We start from the raw sequence: 22,624 nt of genomic DNA on the forward strand, positions 1-22,624 counted from the left end.
CTTCCCAGATGAATGGCGGCAGGTTTCGAACCCTTCACTGCCCTTCTGTATCTGACCGTATCACCTGCATGCTGGTCCTCAGCAGAATTTTGAGATAGCTCTCATTCCTTTCCCTGGTTGATTAGTTCTCTGTTAGTTAGTGATCTAGATTATTAAACAAGTGTCTTATGATATTTGTCCCAATGAAGAAGGGTTTTTTGACTTTATGGCAGCAGATGATACAATAGTCATGAAACAGATACTTTCCCTTCCTGTGAGTCTCAAATGCCATGTTCAGCATTTCTTTTGTTCACCACTTCATGTGACCAGGGAGATGTAGTTGAATTTTTAAAATAAAAAATAAAATAAAATAAAAACTCCATTTTCATGTTAACCCAATATAAACCTTAAGGGAACCCCACCTTTCTCTGACTACTGACCCTGGTAGAGGCCCATTTCCCCTTCTCAGGTTCTACATATCGACAAGGGTATTATTATCTTTGGCATTGTTTTGACACTTAGAACTAAGGGTAAGTCTGTGACCAGAGTAGGGATCAGCTAAAGTGCTCATTCTTCTGCTGAGACTGCCAGAACACACATGGCTAGAGTTCCCCATGAAGACAGATGTGAGCTCACATGTTTCTGTGGGTAGGTGCCTGGACTGAACTTTGAAAGGGAACCCAGATCACCTCTGAGCTGGTCCAGCCTCAGCTCAGCCCCACAGCTCCTGCAGTTCTGGAGCTGTGTACACTTCCAGGGTTGCCCTCAGCAACATGTAAACTCAAGTTAGTGGAGAGCTTGTGTTGTTGTTGGGGACCCATGCATCCATCCTTCCTACTTGCCTCTTCTAACTCTGAGCCCGTGTAAGATCTGTGCACTCAAGGGCAAGCTTCTAAAAGCTCTCTCAAGAATCAAGTCCCTATTCTATCAAAACAGCAACTGTTGCTGTTGAGAGCGGGTTTCTGTATGATTTTGCACCCTGGGGGTCTGTGTGACAGAAAGTACTATCTGTATTGTGCAGATTTTACAATCTGATTCTAATCCTTTATCCATTGGCCGCATGGGGTAAATTGCCTGTGACTCAGTTTTATCATCTGTGAAACAGGAATAACAGTGTATCTCCTTCTTAAGAGTGTTCCAAGTTTCAATTAATTAAAGCCAGTACCTAGAATAGAGTCATCAGTCATCGTCATTGTTATCAGCGCTAACGACCCCTGGAGATAGAGAAAATGAGGATGAAAGCTCACCAGAGCTTCTGGAGAGAATCCCAAGAACCCTCCACCTCTGAAACCTACAGAGGAGAGTCCAGCCAGTGAGGACGAGATCAAGAAGGGAATTGGGTTCCTTGTGTTTATCAGGCACCAACATATGCTGGGTGGAATGTCGATGGGCATTCCTAGCTTGTCTGGGGTAGGAAAGCGATTTCAAGTATGTTTTGTTTTGAGCAAAGGGAAAGACATGGGAATCTGAGTTAGAGAGGCTCGGGGCACCAGTACAGCTACCTACAGAGGCATTGAGGGGTCACAGGGCTGCAGGTTTACTGGGATCTGTGATTGTCTTTCCTTTTGCCCACAGATAACTGTGTCCAGAGGACGCCCAGGCCACCTGCAGAGAGTGTGCACCACAACCCTCCCACCATTGAACTCTTACATCGCCCTAGGTCACCCATCACCACAAACCACAGGCCTTCTCCTGACCCCGAGCAGCGGCCCCTGCGGTCCCCTCTGGACAACATGATCCGCCGCCTCTCGCCAGCTGAGAGGGCCCAGGGGCCAAGGCTTCAGCAGGAAAACAACCACCAGGAATCCTACCCCCTGTCAGTGTCTCCTATGGAGAATAATCACTGCCCACCATCCTCGGAGTCCAACCCAAAGCCCTCCAGCCCCTGGCAGGAGAGCACGCGAGTGATCCAGCTGATGCCCAGCCCCATCATGCACCCTTTGATCCTGAACCCCCGGCACTCAGTAGATTTCAAACAGTCCCGACTCTCTGAAGATGGGCTGCATAGGGAAGGGAAGCCCATGAACCTGTCTCACCGGGAGGACCTGGCTTACATGAACCACATCATGGTCTCCGTGTCCCCGCCTGAAGAGCACGCCATGCCCATTGGGAGAATAGCAGGTGAGTGAGCTCAGCCCTCTGGTGGCTCTTCACCATGCAGCAGAAACCCCGCAGCTAAGACCTGCAGTCTCCCAGTGTAATGTGCCTGCAAAGGTTTGAGGAGGACCAAGTGAAGCTTCTGTCTACATGAGGCAGAGTCCCTAATGGCCTGGTTAATGAGCCACTGGGAAGGGAGGAGTTAATGAGCCTCAGAAATGTTAAGGAACGAATGTCCTCCATCCAGCTCACAAGGAGAGTCACCTCAGAAGCACGGCCAAGCGAAAACATTTAAAATCAAAGGTTTATGAGTACTCTAATGGCCCCATCCTGAAGTTTCCAGGTGCTAATTAATGACCAGACACAGCGTAAAGAACCTTTGTGTCAGATTCACGCCTGGAATTCTGTCCTGTGGGCAGTGACTCAGTGAGGGCGGAATTGAGATTGGGGTGTTAGGCAGGTGTTTGTTGCTAGTCATTTAGACAGAGAAAACCCACTCCCAGATTCTTTTTTGGTTATGTTGGAAACCCAAACGGCTCTCCTAACAAGAAACCAAGGAGGGTGGGTAAGAATCTAAATTAGAATTTTGCTAGCCTGCCCGCAATTTACATGGAATTTCCAGAAGGCCTGTGCAAGTTTGGCAAGGTGAAGTCTTTTCGTAGAGGATGTCTCTCCCTTCATGAGACATTTTGGGGTACCTATGATGTACAGATAAACACATCTAATATACCATATACAACACTGATTTAGCACACAGCATCCTCCCTAGTAGAATTGAGAATTTAGTGGAGAAGCACACGTGAATACCATGAAGATACAGGACAGAGTGATGTACATTTTACTTCTTACCCATGCAGTGTAAGGCATTCATTGAGTGCCTTCGGTCTGGCAGAGTAACGAAGTGGTGAGGGAAAGCAGAAGCTCTGTTTGGACTGGAGGAGCCAGGAGGCTTCACCGGGATGGAGGGGACTGTGAGACAAGTGGCTGTGTTTCCCTTAGTGGAAAGAGACCTGGAGTTAGGACAGAGACCTGATCAGTGGTAGGAATAAACGGCCCTTCTCCCCTGTTGATGCTGCCGCTGCCTACCCATGTGGGACAGTTCCCAAGGAAAGGCCTGCTTCACCCCTCTGCCTTGACTTTTATCTCTTGTTGTTGTTGTTTAAATCATTTGTTTCTAGATTTTTTTTTTCTGGCCCCGAGTACACATCCACTGTTGCCTCTGTTTTATTGCTAAAGATGTTGAATTAAGAAAGTAAAATGGAGAGTCTGGGGAGATAGCTCAGTCAGGAGAGTGCTCTGCAGTCTGCTGACCCCAGGTATTGTGGTATGCACTAGTCATTCCAGTGCTAGTGAGGCAGAAATGTGCTGACCAACAAGCCTAGCCGACTTAGCTAGAGACCAGTGAGAGAATGACCCTGTCTCAAAAGACAAGATAGACAGCACCTGAGGAACCACACCGAGATTGTTCTTTGGCCTCCACATATATGCAGATGCTCAAGCGTGTGTGTGTGTGTGTGTGTGTGTGTTTGTGTCTGTGTTTGTGTCTGTGTGTGTGTGTGTGTGTCTGTGTGTGTGTGTCTGTGTGTATCTGTGTGTGTCTGTGTGTGTGTGTCTGTGTCTGTGTGTGTGTCTGTGTGTCTGTGTGTGTGTGTCTGTCTGTGTGTGTCTGTGTGTGTTCTTTGGCCTCCCCACACACACAGAATGCTTGTCCAGCATGCAGAAAGCCCCAACATTTGATCATCAGAGCCACAGTCACTACAGTAAAAAGACAACTATCTATGACTTGCTCGTTTTAAAAACACTCTGAAACTTGGAGTGTGCTTGGGATTAAATTCAAAACTGTCCTGCAGGTTTAGTGACAGGGAGGTGTAGGGTGTGCAGTAAAATGGGGTTAGCCATGAGGTGTTTGGTGGTTATGTGAGTGAGTGGAGGCAGAGGGGTTCGTATCATTGTTCTACTTGTATGTGAGATTTGCTTTAATAATGAGGAAACTGTAGGACCAGCAGTGAGGGGGCAAAAAAAAGGAAAAATCTTACAAAAAAGTGGATTTTCTCAGACAGCTGGAGGAAAGGGATGAGGCAAGAAGTGCTGAGTGATGGAAACAGCCTCAGCTCCATACTGCCTTGGCTTGTTCCCTTCCAGGTATCCTCAGAGTCCCTTGCTTGTATATAATTCACAGGGCAGCCCCTTGAGCTTGAATCCCTTTGATGTACATGGGTCATTTGTACAGGGGAACCAACCACAAAGACGATCCAGCTCCAGTGAGACCAAGGCTTTCCTCAAGGTCAGATGAGGGTTGGGTGACCTTGCTATCCCTTGGCTGTTGTCTGCAGGACTGTCCTTGAGGGCCTGGATGCCTTGTCAAGGTCTTCCATATCTGCCTTCATCTCACCACAGACTTCTTGAGAATCTTAAGATAGGCATAGAAGTCCAGAAGGACAACGTCCATGAGAGAGGAAGGGGGGGAGGGGATGAAGGAATTGTTTAGACATACAGATTGTCTTCCCCTTGTAAGTTGCACATCTGTTTCGTTTAATTCTACCACTTTTAGAACCATATACTCAGACATCAGTGATGTGATGGACATAGGTTCATCAGTTAAGATGCAACTGGAGATAACTATATAAAGCGATTTTAGTCAGTCTCACAAAGGCAAAATATCACATTTATCTCTTATTTGTGGGTCTTTGATTTCATGTAGATACTTAAACTCATATAGGTACAGGTATGAAAATATAAGAAACTATTGTAGGATAACAAAGGAAATGAGCAAGGTGAGGGGCAGAGGGGAGTTGTGGGTATGGTGGGCTGTGCTCAAGTACATTATATACTTGCATGAAAGTGGCCTTATGCTACCTGGTATAATACGAATAAAGGAAGCCTTGTGGAATATTCAGTCAAGTGATGAACCTTGGTATCCATAGATGCCTTGTCTTGAGAACATTTAGAAAGAGCTGGTCTCTGCTTTTCCTTGGCTCTAGGAAGACAGAATGTTCTAGAAGATAATCTTAGGACCAGGTCTTCTGGGGGCAATGCATTCTCTCCTATACTATGATTGAGTCCCATACAAATATATATTCATGTTCTTATGATCTTTGTAAATGTTGTAAAATCTCTAAGTATATACATTACCTACTGTACCCAGATTCCAGACAAGCCATCTTAACTGGCAGGTATTGCTTTATGCAGGGGTGAAATGCCGGGGTCAGGTTGGGAGGTCACTGAGGTCCCTCCCTGCTCTGCAGATCCACAATCTGATATGAGCCTTGATTCTACAGCTGTCTGCAGAGGTGATGGACAGCCCCACACTCCTTTGCCCCTTTGGAGTGTCCCCCTACCTGTCTCCCTCAACACTCTGTCTTCCTGGGCTCCTAAGATCTTAGTAAAAGTGATTCTGTTTATTGAAGGTCAAGTTCTGTGAGTCACTGCTGTGTGTACTGTAAGGTTCTGTCTACTGAGCAGCCATAGACGCCTTTAGATCTCTGCAAAGCTGCTGTTAGAGGAGAAAACTTAGTTCCTTGAAGCCCTTTAATTGAGCACAGCACAGGAAGAAAGGGAAGGGCTGCCAAATGTCACACTGATGAGTAACTTAGCTGGAGGGTATAGACAGAAACACTACTTAGCAATGTGGAGCACAACACAAGCCCAGTTTCTTCCCATTTGGATGGCATTGGCTTGGGTAGAGGAGGATTTAGGCATTCAGACACCTAAGAGTGCCCTGGACCGCAGTCCTGCAGGGTGGGAGTTCACAGAGGCTTAAGATTTGTACGTCACGTTGGACTTCTTTTCTTCCATATTTGCCACTGTCTATCCATCTTCTCTCCATATTTTCTACTATCTATCTTCAGGAGGGCTTGGGGAGGGTAGTGAGAAGCATCTGCTAATCTCCTCCAACTTTTTCCCACATGTAGAAAAAGGCTTATGGTCTGCTTCCCACCAGTGAGTTTCAGAGGCATCGAGTGCATTGGCCATGAGACACAACTATACGCTGATGAATTGACATCACATGGTGCTGGGGGATAAGTCCCCAGGATGTACAGTAGTGCCCACCCTTCAGCTGCAGCTTCAGTTATAGTAAATGGAAAGTTCTGGAAATTAACTATTTTAAATAATATGAAGTGTCATTACAGTTGTAATATTTTATTACTGATTACTTTGTCAGTCTCCTATATGTAATTTATAAATCAAATGCCATCATAAGCATGCATAGATAGGAAAAAAATAACACTGTATGTTGAGTGTGTATTGACCCAGTCAGAGCCATGGTTTCAGGTATCCACTTCAGGCCTTGGAGAGTGTTCTCTGTGGATAAGCATCATGCTGTTTGTGTTGGAGTCCCTTCTTAGGACTAGATGAGTTGACTAGAAGTGACTTTCTCGATAAAAGACTGTAAAGACTGAGATGTAATACAGCCTCAAGTCTAGGTCCCCAACCTACCCCAGATACTGTTTCCTTCTACCCAGAAATTCCCCAAATTGGAAGCCTTGGCCAAATCCAGCTAACACCTGATTTTCTAAATGAGTTTATTGGGGAAAGCTACCCTTTTATTAAGTGATTGACTATGTATGCTTCAAGCCATAACCCAAGCATGAATACAGGTATGTTGCTCCAGAGAGCCTATGACCACAAAGTCTTAAATGTTTACCAATTGGCCTATACATAAAAAGTGGGGTGCCCTATGTTCCCCATCACTGTTCCCATGAACAGTCAGTGTGTTGAGAACTTCAGACATAACATGGGCTGAGGAAGCACAGTCTTGCTGGCAAGGAAATACTTGAGACTTTAGGTGATGAGGCATGTCGGAGGCACGTGAAAAGAACAATAACAGATGATGTAAGAGAGTAGACAAGTTCAGGACTGCGGGCTGTGCTCGGAGAACAATACAGAACAATTGCAGTAGCACTGTTAACATAAAATAAAATACAGCTCAGTAACAGATTCTTTGCATATTTGAATTTGTAGTCACACATTTGTTCATTTATTTGAAAATTATCCTGTATTTCCTATGTGCGAGACATTATTCTAGGTGAAAGACACAGGCTGCCTTGAACTCCCGATCCTCCTGCCTCAACCTCCTGAGAGCTGGGATTACCAGTGCACTCACATTGGGCTTAGACAAATCTTTTTAAAAGACTAAAGTGGGGACTTTGGTCAAAGCCCATGACCCACAGTGGCGATGCTTTCCTGCCTGTGCATATCTTGACCCTTTGGCTGCACTCTCCCAGTCTTGCCAGACTTGAACCTCTTTCAGGATGCCATTGGTCAGTTGGCTCATTGACCCATAGCCAGTAAGATTTGGAATCCCTTCACTCCCAACTGTCCCTGACAGACTTCATGACAGTCTTTCAGATCCTTAGATCTTGAGGGGGCCTTGAAGAAATGTTTACCTGCAAGATGAGCCTGCTATCATGTTGTCACAGGCCCAAACAACATACTTTCATGATTTGTCTTATTTACTGGAGGAGTTACCTGTTCACAGAAACTCAACTCAGAAAGCCTCCAGAGGGAAGAAGCGGGGAGTACAGGAGAGACCCCTAAAATTACAGGCCATTTTGGGGGGATAGTATAGAAACCTGATCAGTAGAAATGTCCTAAAATACAAACGTATGTGATGTCTATCCAAATGAAATTCCAAGTAATGGGGGAGACCGATCCAATGGACCATCTTTTGTCACCACATGAAGCTTCCAGTACCAGGACTGGGTTAGATCTAATTGAGTTGTTGGCAAAAGGAGTTCCATGGCAATCCCCAAACAATCCAGGCTGTTGCCAAAACTATAGGTTGTTCTCCATAAGCTTCAGCATTGCTGAAGACAGCACACGACTCACTGAGCAGGAAGATGTTGAGCTGGTGCCTCATGGAGCCCTCGCCTCTGTGTGCTAATGTCTTTAGTACAGGAAGGTCCTCTGCAGGCTACCAAAAGAGAAATGTAAACACCAAGCCAGCCACACACTCAGGACAGTAGTGTCCACCTGTAAGATAGGCTAGGGCAGTGGTGGCCCAAAGCCTGTGGAAATAACCAGCCAACATCTGATTTGACTGAAGGCCCACTCCACAAGATAGAACCAATACCTGGTGCTGCTTGGGTAACTAAGAATCAGAGACTAGCTAACCCACAGACTTGCGATAAAACCAAATACTACTGGTCTTTAAAAAAAAAAAAGTAGCAATAAGTAAAATGACTCTAATGACACTCTGCTATACTCAATAGATCAGTGTTTTGCTCAGCCATCATCAGAGAATCTTCCTCCTGCAGCAGATGAGAACAAATTCAGACCCACAGCCAGACATTGTGCAGAGAATGAGACCTTAGAACACTCAGCCATAAACAGAATGTTTCCATCAAATCCCTCCCCCCAGGGCTCAGAGAACCCTGAAGAGAAGGCAGAAAGAGAGTAAGAGCCAGAGGGGGTGGAGGACCCCGGAGAACGAAGCCCTCTAAATTAACGGAATCAGAATACAAATGCACTCACAGACTGAGGCAGCCTGCACAGGTCTGTCTGCAGCAAGTCCTCTGCATATGTATTATGTCATCCAGTTGAGTGCTTTCCTGGGATTCCTGAGTGTGTGAATGAGTGGGTCCCTGATTTTTGTACTTTCTCTTGGTCTCTTTTACTTCTGTTTGTTTGTTCTGTGCAATTCCAATGTGTTAGTTTTTGTTTTATCTTTTTATTTTATTACTATCTCTTAGATGCCTGCTTGTTTTCTAATGAGAGGCAGAAAGGTAATGGATCTGGATGGGAGGGGAGGTGGGAGAAATGGAGGAGTAGAGGGAGAGGAAAGTGTGATCAGGATTTATGTGAGAAAAAAATCTATTTTCAATAAAAGGGGGGAAATAAAGCTCAGGGACAGTGGTGGGAGGCTTGGCCTCAGAGATCTGGGGTAGTAGAGGACACACACTGTACTCCAGCCTCCCACTTGCCTTCTCCATTTCCTTCCCAGAAATTTGGAGTGTGAGTAACTTCAAATGAAACTTGGATACCCCCACCCCTTTGTAAATGAGCCTCAGGAGTATCCTTCAAGACCAAAGATAAATAAAATTAAAAGTCACAAATGATTCCTGAGCTTTACTGATAAGAGGTGAAGGTCTCACGTGAGTTCAGAGGACAGAGTTGTGGGATGGGTTCCATGGTTGTTTTGCACACACTGAAAGTGCAGCCCTCTCCTGCACCATCTCAGGAACTGAGCCTCGGGAGCCCTCAGGCCAGAGCCCTTTCTTGGTAAGGTCTAGTGTAGAGAGCCAGGGCGTCCCCAGGAAAGCAGGGTGGGCCTGTGTGTTCACCCAGACTTTGCAGTCAGCAGGATGGAAGTCAGTTCTTGGGTACCAGAGAAGGGCTTAATACTCCAGCCTTGTCTCCTTTCTTATCTGTAACACTGGGATAACGGGGCACTTTTGATTGACAGTGAAACAACCAGGGAGCACACCACACATGTGAGTTAGTGCCCACAGGTCAGATCGCTTCTCTGCTTCACTGCAGAGCTGCCCCACTGTGGGTGGAAGAGATTAGAGGAGCAGCCGGGTACAGCCAGCACAGGGGTCCATCCTGAGCTGGCACCAGCACTGGCAGGTGACAAGGTCTGTATGGAGTGATGCTAACCCACAAAGTGAACCCCTCCGATTCCTCTCCCCAGCTTCCTTCAGGATTTGCATATGTGCCCTCTGTCCCCTACGCTTTGCCTGGTGACTCTTAGAGGAGGTGGTTAAGATAAAGGTGAGCCCTGGGAGGGGAAGACCGTCCACTCCATCGGGAATGTTCTAAGTGGTTCTGAGTTCTCACATTCTGGCTAAGGCACTGTTCTGTTTTCAGTGTGAAATCAAAGAGTTCTAAAGAGAAGGCATGCCGAGGGTGGTGGTTTTTTTGGTTTTCTTTTCATTTTTTAACAGAACAGCAACAGCACTGTGGCTGAGAGGAAATGGGACTTGGGGAGATTGGAAATTTCCATTTATTTAAGCCCCAGGGTACCTGTTAACCTCTCTTTCCACTTGCTGTCCCTGGATGTAAATCCAGATGCTGCAGCCACCTGTAGCAAGGCAGTGATGAGGTACTGCTAGGCTCCTGCTGCGGGCTGTATCTCACTGGAGTGTGTCCCTCTCCTCCTCCTGCTGCATAACTAACCAAACTTGGGAGGAGCCAGCTTGTTGGCAGCCACATGGGGCCAGGAGAGCATCGAGGTGGTTCCTGTTGTCTGTCGGCACTGCACCCTTCCCCAGCATGCTGCTGTGCACTCAACAGTCTCTGTTTTCCTATGTCACAGCGAAATGCAAGCAATTGTCCGTTGTAAACACGTCTGCATAGCAACACACGGTTGACAGTGCTGGATTTGTAAAGTGCACTTATGGGAGATAGCTGATGGAAGAGGGAAGAGTGCCTGGATGGCAGATGATGGTCCCCTTAATGCCCTGAACCTGTGTCCCTGTAAGCGGAGCACCCCAACTTCCCTACTCTTGATATTGAGGCCAAAGAATGCTTTGTCTTGGGAACATGTCCTGTGAGGCCTTAGCCACAAGCACCTCCATCCACTGCAGTTGTAGGAACTGGAAGTGTCTCCAGACTTTGTCAGACTCCCCCTAGAATGAAAAAATCACCCGCAGCTCAGAAGGGTGGCTGTCACAAGTCAGCTGTCATTTATTATTATCTGATTGTACCTGCTCTGGCACTGAACTTCCAATAAACTTAGCAGTTTTGAGATCATCAACTTTTGAAACTTAAGTAGAGACATTCAGCTTTGTCCCATGGGTAATGTATACTTAAATCCGTGGTATTGGCGGGGTTCGTAGACTGTCACTTAAAATTATAGTTGAGCCAGTAAAACAACATAAAGTAACCTTCTTAGAAACTTTCTGGTAAGTTAGATTATTCTCCATCATTACACATTCCCTTTGTCTATAATTTGACCTGCCTACTCAAAATTTTTAAACATTGGTTTTTATCTAACAGGGATTTTATTTACTTCTTTTTTAGAAGCCATATTGGTTATGTGTGAATTGCCCATCTTTTTACAGTCTCTGTTCTGTGAGTTTATACAATAAGTCTCTAGTAAGAGACAAACGTGGGAGTAAAAATATTTCTCTCTAACCACAGGAAGGGATTTTTACAATGCTTCTTAGAGGCGGATAGCCGGGTACCTCACCCATCAGGAAACAGGGAACTGTTCCTGCAGTTGGAAAGTAGCTTTATCTGAGATAATCCATTCCATAAACTTCCTCTTACAGAAGAGATGATCCAACTGATGGGCATTTCTTTAAAATACCTAAATGTCCTTATATGGAAAAAAGACGCTTGTGTGAATTTCTTTTCCCTTTGCTCTGAAAAAAGTACTCTGACAAAAGCAATTTGAAGAAAGAACGGGTTTGTTCTGGCTCACAGTTCAAGGTACAGCACATGGTAGTGGGGAAGTGAAGGATGTGGGAACTCGAAGTAGCAGATTGCATCCCATCTACGGGCAGAGAGCAGAGAGGAGTGAAAGTATTTTGCTGCCCAGCTCTCTTTGCCTAGGAGCCCACTCAGGGAATAGCACCACCCACAGTGGGCAGGTCTTCCCATCCCAGTTACCTCGATCAAGATAATCCTCACACACATGCCCAGAGGCCCATCTACAAGTGATTCCATATTTTGTCAAGCTGACAGTTAACACTCGCCATCATCTCTTTAAGAGAAACACACTTAAAATTAATAAATAACTGTATTTGAAAAATAACATCCATGCATGTTTAATATATAGAAGGATGGACTTCTGTTTTTAGAATTTAGTGCATTTTATTTATCATACTACACCATTTTTACTATTGATCCAAGGGCATCTATACAAACATGGAGTCAGACAAACCTAGAAAATCCCAGGTGGTCTCTGATAATAGTGTCCAGAAGATCTAGAGAACAAAAGGATGTGCCTTTCCCTTAAGAAATGTTGAAAAGAAAAACAACTCAGATAGCTTATACTTCATAGTAAATAAGAGAGGACATGGCTGTGTGGTCAGACAGTTATTTTTACCATCAAGGCATAATCTTTCTTAAAGAAACAGAAATCAATAGTGTTAAAAAGCCACTTACACTCCGAGCTTGAAGCAACTGCTTTATGCCATGAAATTCCCCTGGCTGCTTCCGTTAGTGGCTGAGTAATTCAGTGTGTCTTGAATGTCAACGTTTTTATTACGCAGCTAATGTTGGCTTTGCTGGATTAAATGTCATTTAAAGTGATCAATTGGAAGCTTGTTTGGGGTTATTTCAAATTTACGAAAGGGAACGAAGTTGCAATATACAAATGTTCTTGAAGCTTACCAGTCAAGTCTGTTCTCTGGCAAGCCCTGCTGCGTTTGCCATCCACTGGGCGCGTCCTGCAGTCACATTCTGGAACCCAGTTTGATGCCTCTGAAAAGACTGCCGTGAAACCCCAGAGCTGGGTAAGCCTTTAACTGAAGAAGCAATCTGAGAGATGCTGTGCAGTTGTGTAAATTGTGTGATACTGGGAATGTGCCACTGTAGCAAAAAGAGACAGTGCAGTGGGAAATCCCTGTGCAGATGGGGATGGAGGTCAGGAGAGCTGTCCACTCTAAGTTTGAACTCTGCAGGGGCCTGGAGCCCAGAGGACTGTAGTTGAATTATGTTAACCTTATTAAGATGGACACACTAGATCCAGGCTTGGAGGTGCACACCTGTAATCCTGTTGGTGGGTAAATGAAGGAAGGAGGATTCTAGAATGTACTGGCCAGTCTACTAATGAAAGACCATGTCTCAAATAATATAGTGAGTAGCAATTGAAAATGCAACGTTGATTTCTCACCTCCACGTGCACATGTGCTTGCAGTTACATGCGTGTGCACACGGCTGTTGCCACTCAGGCGTGCAGAACGGGGCCATGTGCACACCTGGGCTTCTCCTCACTGCATGGCGTTTCATGTGAAAGTGCTAGGTTTAGGGAGATGTTTTTCCAGTTAGGTGAGACTATAGAAAACTCAGACGTGCCTGTCATTTGCCAAACCTGGACAAGGGAACCACAGTTCTGTTCTGGCCTTTGTCTGTTCTGGCTGTGGAAACAGAGAGTAGGAATGAGGAGCTGTACTTCTGTCAGGTCAGCATTGGAGGGTTAAGACAGGAAGGTCACATGAGTTTGAGGCCAGCCTGGCTATTGTACTGAAACTCTGTCTCCAAAAAATCAGGAAATATGCCGGGCAGTGGTGGCTCACGACTTTAACCCCAGCACTTGGGAGGCAGAGGCAGGTGGATCTTTGTGAGTTCGAGGCCAGCCTGGTCTACAGAGTGAGTTCTAGGAAAGGCACCAAGCTACACAGAGAAACCCTGTCTCGAAAAACCAAAAAAGAAAAAAAAAGCAGGAAATAATGGAGAAGAGTGGGAGACAGGAAGTGTCTCACAGACTTCTAGAGGCTGCCGGGCTGAAGGACACAGCAGCAGATCTGAGGCCTGCTGATGAGTGTGCTTTCTCTTCCACAGATAGCGTCTTCTTGCTGTGTCTGTGTCCTCACAGGTAGATACGTTAGGGCTCTCTTACAGATATCTTTTATAAAGGCACTAATAGGGGCTGGAAGGCTGGTTAGTTAGGAGCACTTGCTCTTCTTGCAAAGACCCCAGGTTCAGTTCCCAGCACCTACATGGCAGCTCACAACCACCTGTAATTCCTCTTCTGGCTTCCATGGGGTTCCCACATGCATGTATTGCACATTTACTCACACAAGTGTATAAATATGCATATAAATAAATAACATGCATTCAGTCATTGGCCTTCTGTTACCAGCCATCTGGTTAACCCTCTGGAACCATACAATAAGCAGCTAGAAAGGGCACCTCTACTCTTAGCCCAGAGCCAATCCAACATCAGCAGTACCCAGGAGATGCACATCTGTCTCTACTTAACCTATTGGGCTGAGCTGGAGGGTGGGTACCTTTACAGCATAGACCCAGAAAGCCAGGGCTCCACAGCCAAGACCCTGGGCTGAGCACAGTGCAGTGCCACACTCAATCATGTGATGGCTGTTTGCGGCCTGGCCACATAATCCGATATCGGTTCTGCACATGAGAAGTGATTTTCTTACACCAGGTTCCCTTCCACCATGATTCCATTATGATAAAGCAACTTGAAAGACCTCCAAAGGATGGTCTAATGAGAGTATCTGTATTTCTTTTTAAAATGCTAGCCACAGTCCTCACAGCCAACGTCACCAAGCCGCATAGTTTTTAATTTCCCATCGTTTTTCATGTATTGCTTTCTTTGTAGCCCCTGTCTTCCTCTTTCCATTTAGCATCTCCTGCCAACTACAGAATAATCTTTAAGCTCTAATCTTTTAACTTTTTATTGTATTGTTCTCATTAAAACCTCAAGCTTTTCTTTCTGGTCTCAGGAAATGGGTCAGTCGGTAAAATGTTTGCCACATAAGCATGGAGACCTGACAGAGACCCCCAGTACTCGCATTCAAAGCCAGATACAGCAGTGCATATCTGTAAACCCAGCCCTGGGGAGACCGAGGCAGGAGTTCAAGGACCAACCAGTCTAGATTCCTTTTCAGTGAGGGACCTTGTCTCAAAAGTAAATAAGTAAATAAAAGGTGGATGAAGGGGCTGGAGAAGGCGCTCAGTGGGTAAGTGTTTGCTCTGCAAAGAAGAAGACCTGAGTTAGAATCCCTAGCACCATGTAAAAGTCAGGCATAGCCATGCATGGCGGTAACCCCAGAATTGGGGGAGGATGGTGGATCCTTGGAGCTGGCTGGCCAGCCAACCTAACCAAAATGGTGAGCTCCAAGTTCCATGAGGCCCTGGCTCAAGACAGGAAGGCGGACACAATGACAGGGGAAGACACCCAGTGTCTCCTTGCTTTCTATTATGTGCAGGTATGCCACACTCTGGCTTTCGAGTGTGTACACAGAGGCCCATACACCACACACACTCACAGAGAAAAAGTTTAAAAGTAGTAAGATGGAGAGCTATTGAGGAAGACACGTGTGTCAGCCTCTGGCCCCCACAGACAGACACACGGGCGCGCACGCACACACAGACTCTTCACCCCGTGTGTCCTAACTGTTTGGGACCCGCTGTCAAAGCCTGTTTGCTCATTTGCAGGTATGCCTTGGTGCCTCATCCTTCAGACAGGCTACTTCAGCCTCAGGCTTTGAAAAAAGCTTTTCCTCCTCGTTGGTCCTCATATAGAGGTCATGGCCTCAGTCAGCGCCAAGCCTCCCTGGGTCAAAGGTCAACAGGATCTCACAGGCTCTCTCTGGACCCATTTCTTCTGTGAATGAGGAAATAAGACAGTCAGTCAAAACCAGGCCCAAGCTGTGATGACAAACCCTTTTCCCGAGTCTTGTGGCTGCCTTGACAGAAATCCTTCTGAACACTGTTCTCGCTTTTCCTCTGTAGACTGTAGACTGCTTTGGGATTACGTCTATCAGTTGCTCTCTGACAGCCGGTACGAAAACTTCATCAGATGGGAAGACAAGGAATCCAAAATATTCCGGATAGTGGATCCCAATGGATTGGCTCGCCTGTGGGGAAACCATAAGGTAAAAAGGCCAAATATTTGTTGGGAAAGCTGGTGCCAAAATAGTCTTCATCCTTGAGATGGAGGATGGTTGTCTTTTTGCCTCCCTCCCAAGTCTGCCCATGATTGTTTGGTTTGTTCCTCCCTGGACGAACAATTAGGTAGTTGTGAAGGAAGGAAATGATTAAAGATGCTTTTTTTTCCATGTGTTACCTCTGTCTGGGGCCCATTAACTCAGAGCTCAGTTCCTTAGACTGATTGTAAGTGCCGCCGCCCCCCCCCACCTACCCGGCCACTCCCCTTGACCTGGACCTGCCACCCTGTTGTCCTTATGGGGATAGGGAAGTAGTGAGAGCTGTGTGACTCACAGGGGACCTTTGGGAAGTGTCACTTCTGTCCCCATAAGTTGGAAACTCCCCTTCTCACAAAAGTCCATTTCTGCATGGAAAATATGTTGTGATTATAAAACACCCCCTTTACGAGCAAGAGGCGCAGAAAGCCTGCCCCCACAGTGTTCCAAAGTAGGAAGAGGAAGTGGGATGCAAACAGTCCTTTGTCGTGTGGAAGACAGTTCAAACGTGCAGATATGAAAAGGAGCTAAATGTGGCCAGGCCAGTGGACATAGAAGGAGATCTAGGACCAAGCTGCAGGGGAGATACTGAGGTGGTACAGCTGAGCCTCAGGCCTCCTAAGAAGGCAGCCTGATCCCTTTCCCAGCAGAGGAAGACCAGCCAAGGGCCGTGGACAAATGTGTTGAGGTCCCATAAACAGACATTTAAGTGTTTGAGTCACTGAGGGACCTTCTGTGCACTGCCCATCAGCAGTAACAGACCAGAGACAGGTGTGGAAAAGTCTCTGCGACACAGAGAAATGCTATGTGAGCCAGGACACGAAGGCCAGACCACCTGTCTCCTACCCGAGAGAGAGGAAGCCGGGAACCATGTCAAGAGAAAGAGATGAGGGTTGCAGGGGGTGTGCTAGGTTAGTTAGCACGTATCTGGGACAGTTCAGTTTAGGAGGGGTCCTTGGCCACAGAGGCCGTGAGGGCAGGCAGCAGAAGGGAGAGCCCGAGAAAGGCAGCAGAGGAGCAGCTGGAGTTCCCAGGCCGGTGAGGGCATGTGGGGCAACTCAACAGCCTTTATGTTAATAGCTGCCTGGTGCCTTTTCTGTGGTTCATTTCATTGTGTCTCTGTGCTTTTTTTTTCTCTCTCCCTTCCTCCTTTGAACAAACAGAACAGAACAAACATGACCTATGAGAAAATGTCCAGAGCCCTGCGCCACTACTACAAACTGAACATTATCAGGAAGGAGCCCGGACAAAGGCTTTTGTTCAGGTAGTACTTCCTCCTTTCCTTTCCTTCTTTTGGGAGGATATGATTTTCTTTACATAAGAGGGAGGAGGGGGATGGTTAGGAACTCGGGCATGCCTAGCTGAGACCCAAAGCCATCATTGCCAACACTGTTCATTGGAAACTGGGTAGTGGTTTGTTAGGATTTAAGGTTTAAAAAATATCGTTTTTTTTGTTTGTTTTTTTTTGGGTTTTTTTTTTTTTTTCTTAAGTCTGTGCTGTATGAAAAGTGAAATCTGACTCACCTCTAAAACAACATAGGGACCAGATAGCATTATCAGACATTGAAGCCTGGTGGAGTGAGTGAAAGGGAGAAATCAGAATAACCATTGTCCATAGCAAAGTGAAGGATTAAGCTGGAACTTCCAGGTCACCAAACCTGGAAGCTGCTTTGTCAAGCTTCAGGTCATGACCCATGGTGAGTCACCATGTGGGTGTCAGCCACAGCCATTTTTTTAATGAAACAGAGGATGCAATATGGTGAAGTTGGAAATACCAAATTACAGCTCATCAAATAAGAGTGACCATTAATTCATAAAGATGTTGTTTATGTGTGTGTATTCATATGTGTGCACATGCATGTAGAGGTCAGAGGTCAGCCTCTGGTGTCATTTCTCAGGCCCTATCCACCCTGATTTTTGAGATGAGGCCTCACTGGCGTGGGCTGGCTAAGGAGCTTGGGGATCCGCCTGTCCCTTCTCCCCAGCAGCTGAGAGTACTAAACCTATGCCACTGTGTCCCCTCCTGTGTGGGTGGGGACTGAACTCATGTTTGCATGGCTTTACCAACTGAGCCCCCCAAATTAAACATCTTACAAATGCATCATGGTTAGAGAAGTGTAAAGGCCTCGAAGTAGGCAGCCCTCCCCCTTTCCAGATTCCCCATAGCTAATGGTTTCCAGCTGTTCCAATTACCATGGAGATGGTGATTCCCAGAAGTAGAATAGAAGGAAGGGTCTAGGGGCCACTGAGGATGGCATAGGTGGAACCCTGACGCCAGTGGTCACTGATGTGGTGGGAGGAAGCAGGAATGGCAAGTAGGACCTTAGGTTATAGGTTTTGGCAAATTAGACAAAAAGACCAACAGATGGGGCTGGAGATGTGGATTTAGAATCGTCCATGTCTAGGTAGGAAAACGTCACTGTGTGTGAGCCGCTGTGCCGACAAGGATGAAAGTATGCATTAGGACAGCCAATAAGCCAGACATTAGCTCTGAGGTGGAGTGGCATTGTGGGAACAGTAGCAATCACGTTCATCTTTAGAGGAACAGGAAGAGCCATGGAAGAAGCCACAATAGAAAAGAATAAATACAGAAGTACCCTCACGGCCTCTAGCTCAGTTCACAGCCTTTCTTCACCCCAAGTTTTCAGCTCCCCGTTCTTTTATGCTAGATACAAAAGACCCAGGTTCAGTTCCTAACATCCACGTGATGGCTCACAACCACTTGTGACTCCAGTACAAGGGTATCTGAAGCCCTGTTCTGGCCTCTTCAGGCTCCTGCATGCACATGGCACACATAAACTAAGGCAGGACATATAACATATATAAAAATAAGTCTTTAAAACATCTTTAGTAATTGTGAATAGTATCGTTTAATAATATGTGTGCTGAAGAAATGGTTCAGTGGTTAAGAGCACTGACTGCTCTTCCAGAGGACCCGAGTTCAGTTCCCAGCTCCCACATGGCAGCTTACAACTGTCTGTAACTCCAGTTCCAGGGGATCCAACACCACACACATGCAGGCAAAATAATACCATTGTATCTAAAATTAAAAATAGTCTTTTTAAAGAATAATATGTGGGAAAGCTTCCTCACCACAACTAAACCATAAGTTCCTAGGAGGCAGCGTCTTCTGATTTATTTAACTTTGTGTATACAATCAGTGAGAGTTTCAGTAAATGTTTAAGGACTGACCTGATACGAAATACCAAAAGCTTACCATGGCACAGTAGCCTGAAGGAGGGGCAGTTTTGAAGCCGAATACGGTGTAGCTGTAAAGTTGGCCTGGGAGGATCTTGAGCTTCTTCAGATGCTGAGGGAGAAGTTTCAGCGAGAATGTGAAAGTAGAGGACCGGCAGCCACTGTGACGTGCACTGCTTGGGGAGCTGAGCAACCTCGAGCAGAAGAGAGTGGAGGTAGGCGTGGAAGGTCCTCCAGTCTCCACCGAGAGGCTTTGAGCAAGAGAACCGAAGAGTGCCGTTAGAGAGGAAGAGAGGAGCCTTTTCTGAGGAAAAGCGTGCTGGAAGCCAAACTGTACAAAACGATGGCTTGTTGGTGTATGACTCTATGTAATAGAGTGAAGTCGGGTGTGGCGGGTGTGCCTCAGGGTGGGTGGGTAGACTGCAGGGTGGACTCGGTAAACCCCTCTGGAAGGAGTCCAGAAAGTTCCAGATCAGAGCAAGGCTGAAAATGTGCAAAAAGACGTGAGCCGTAGTTTCCATCAGGACGAGCAGACAGCAATGGTGGGTTAGTGGAAGTGAACAGTAGAAAAATAAGCGTTTCTTGGGGGTCAATGGCAGATGGGTCAAAGACTGCATCTCTGACTTGGTGGATTGATGATAGGGAAAGTGTGTTTGAAGGTAGCTCACAGGTACAGGGCAGAGCATAGGACAAGGGAAAAGTGCAGACACCGTGGAGGCTGGAGAAAGCCTCATCGTCCCCCACCCCACCCCACCCACAGGGAAAGACAGGACGTTTGCATCCAGGCTTCCTCCCTGCACTGTGCAGACCATAGTCAGACCATGACACCAGTGCTATTCCAAATGACATACGGTGACCAAGAATGTGAAGCTTGCTGTGCACTCCAGCTACAAAGGAAGGGGACGTGCTAAGGGGGAGTCATTTCTGGCAGTTTGGATAGATGGTGGGGAAAAAAGAATTCTTCTTGCTTTTCCAATTTCCAGAAGCTCCCTTCCCTAAGATGCCCGTTGATCAATAGTATCCAGTAACATCTAGTAGCATCCTTTGAGTTAAATTCAAGTTTTGAATACTATTCCCTGGGCTCTCAGACTGGAGTAGAAGTAGATGTAGGACTCTTGGGGGTCTATCTAGGGTTGAAGAGAAGGCTCCATTGGGCAAGAGTGCTTGCTTGCACATGAGGACCTGAGTTCAAATCTCCAGCACTCACATACAAAGCCAAGTGAGACTGTGCACACACCTGTAACCCCAGCTCTGTGGAGAGCAGAGACAGGTGGGTCACTGGGGCTTGCTGACCACCAGCCTAGCTCCAGGTGCTGTCTCATAGGACTTAGGCAGATAGTGACAGTGTGGCACACATGATGTCCTGTTGGTTCCCTGCACAGGGTGCATCCACACATGTGTACATAACCACACACACATACACAATCTTTAAAACTAAGAAACAGACAAGTGAGCAGTACCCAGGCCCCTTTATGCAATCCAGCAATAAGACACTCCTAGCACCAAAAGGCACTGTCTTCTCATAGTCCCTCACCTTGTTATGTCATTGTCACCTTTCAGACAGGTAAGAGAGGAGCCTTTCCCTATCTGTGCTGAGGTAGCTCCAGTGTCTAGGTTCAGTGGGTCCCCAGCTCCATGCGTGTTGCTCTATAGGTTGGAGTAGAGAGGGAAGAAAGATGTCTTTGGGAATACAGACTCCTGACTCTTTCATTTCCTGCTTAAAGGTTCATGAAAACCCCAGATGAAATCATGAGTGGCCGGACAGACCGTCTAGAGCACCTTGAGTCTCAGGAGCTGGATGAACAAGCGTACCAAGAGGATGAATGCTAAGGGACCCACCACAGTGGGCCTCACCGGCTGGCCAAGAGGAAACCTGCCCACAGGGGCCGCTGGAGGCGTGATGGAGCAGGCGAGCTGGGGATGGCTAAAAAAGAAGAGGCCCAGGAATGGCAGGAATACTTTCTTGCAGACCGAGAGGGACCCAGAGCACCTTAGACAAACCACCCAGCAATGGCGGGGCTGGAAACATGGCGGAGGGCACAAGCCTGAGACTCACACTTCACATTTGCTTCTCCTTCAGACCTCTCTTGTCAGTAACGCCTCACCCTCACCCTGCACCTGTTGTTAGTCTCATGATGTTTCTGTTTTTGTTTTTCTGGGTTTGTTTGGTTTTTTTTTTTAAGAACATGCCGTTTGACTATTCATCGTTCATACAGGGGAAGACATCACATGTTGTTTTCCTATGGAAATATATCTATTATATATATATTAATTTTTTTTTTTTTTTTTTTTTGCAAATCTCACAAAGTACGGCCAGCTCAGCTGGTCAGGAAAGAGACTTGCAGAAGGGATCAGGCTCCTCATTTTCCTGTCACATGGATCAGGTTTGTCCTGTTGCAGGCAGGTCTTGGATGAGGAAAAAAAAAGAGAGAGAGAGAGAAACTTTCAAAAATGAGAGAGTTCTCTCTGTCTCCCTCTTCACTTCTCTCACTCATCCTGTCTCTCTTTCCTCCTCCTCTGCCCGCTGTTCTGCATCACATGCCTTTTAGCAGACCTAGCCTCCCTGGCACCTAAACTAAACATTGACCCAGCTGTTCTGTGGCCGTCATCACACAACCAGACCCCTTGGGCACCCGTCTGAGGAAGGCCAAACACCTCACAAATGCTGCTGTATTCCAGAAAGATCAGTGGGAGGTCCGGTCATAAGATAGGTCAGAGGTTGGCCAAATGATTTCAAACGCCCTGGCCGCTTGGGACTCTCCTGGAAGTGCTGCAAAGTGGAAAAATAGGAGAAGCTCGCCCAGGCCTAGTGGTCCAGGAACAGGTAGTCGAGGCTGGTGAGAAAGCAATGCTGGCAGTTCCTTTCCCGAGACATTTTGCCCTTGTGGGATTGCAGCCACCCTGCTCCCAGTCCTAGCCTTTTTTGTTGTTTTTCTTTACTGGTCCTCACTGAACATAGAACACATACAAGGGAGGATCCTGGAGTGCAGACTCGGCCCAGCTGGTATTTGCACAACCAGCAGAGACAGGAAATTCCTCAGATTCATTCCCTTTTCCTCCTGTCATTGCTGTGTTTCAAGAAGACGTATCTGTGGCTTTTTTTTTTTTTTTCACCTCGACATAAGGTCGGTAGTATCTTCCAAGATGAGGGTAATGCTATGCCTTAGGACTTTTGATAGCAGAGATTTTTAGACAGCTGTTTTAGTGGGGGGGATTTGGGTTTTGTTGTTTTGTTTTGTTGGTTTTTCAAGACAGGGTTTCACTATGTAGCTCTGGCTGTCATGGAACTTGCTTTATAGACCAGGCTGGCTTTGAACTCAAAGATCTGTCTGCCTCTGCCTCCCAAGTGCTGGGATTGAAGGTATCCACCATCACACCCAGCTTCTCGGGGGTGGAGGCGGGTGCCCCTTTTTTTAGCCATCGACATGGACTCTTTGAACTACAGTGTTTTTAAACCCAGGTGATGAGGCCTGCCTTATAAACCACCCTTGTCCTCCTGGGTATGTGTGTACTTGACCAGAGGCAGTACACAGGTGAAGCTAACAGACCAGAGCTGCCCTCCAAATGTCCCTAAGTGGAGCACATAGAGGCTAGGAGTACCCGGGCATGTCTCTTTGGGCCTTACTCACCAGACATCAGCTCACAGACATGTAGACAGACTGTGGTTCAGACACTGGAATTGAGTTGATCAGGCTCCTTTAGTCTTTCTTTGACTCCCAAGTCCCACCCCATCTACCTTCCAAGAGTTCGGTGACCTGGGTGAGGGGTTGGGCTTAGTATTCATGGGTGGC

General features: G+C 46.6%; 1 protein-coding gene across 1 annotated transcript in view; it reads left to right on the plus strand.

Moving 5' to 3' along the window:
- Window positions 1-21,056, plus strand: part of Etv6 (ETS variant transcription factor 6) — a 236,758-nt gene extending 215,702 nt beyond the window's left edge. Inside the window, 6 exon segments of the mRNA XM_036182748.1 lie at window positions 1,555-2,100; window positions 15,445-15,587; window positions 16,799-16,899; window positions 20,558-20,657; window positions 20,659-20,737; window positions 20,740-21,056. Of these exon segments, the coding sequence (XP_036038641.1) occupies window positions 1,555-2,100; window positions 15,445-15,587; window positions 16,799-16,899; window positions 20,558-20,657; window positions 20,659-20,737; window positions 20,740-20,828 (1,058 nt within the window). The 3' untranslated portion in view covers window positions 20,829-21,056.
- The last annotated feature ends 1,568 nt before the right edge of the window (window positions 21,057-22,624 follow it).

Source organism: Onychomys torridus, chromosome 3 (genome assembly GCF_903995425.1).
Source record: "Onychomys torridus chromosome 3, mOncTor1.1, whole genome shotgun sequence".
Classification (NCBI taxonomy): Eukaryota; Metazoa; Chordata; class Mammalia; order Rodentia; family Cricetidae; genus Onychomys; species Onychomys torridus.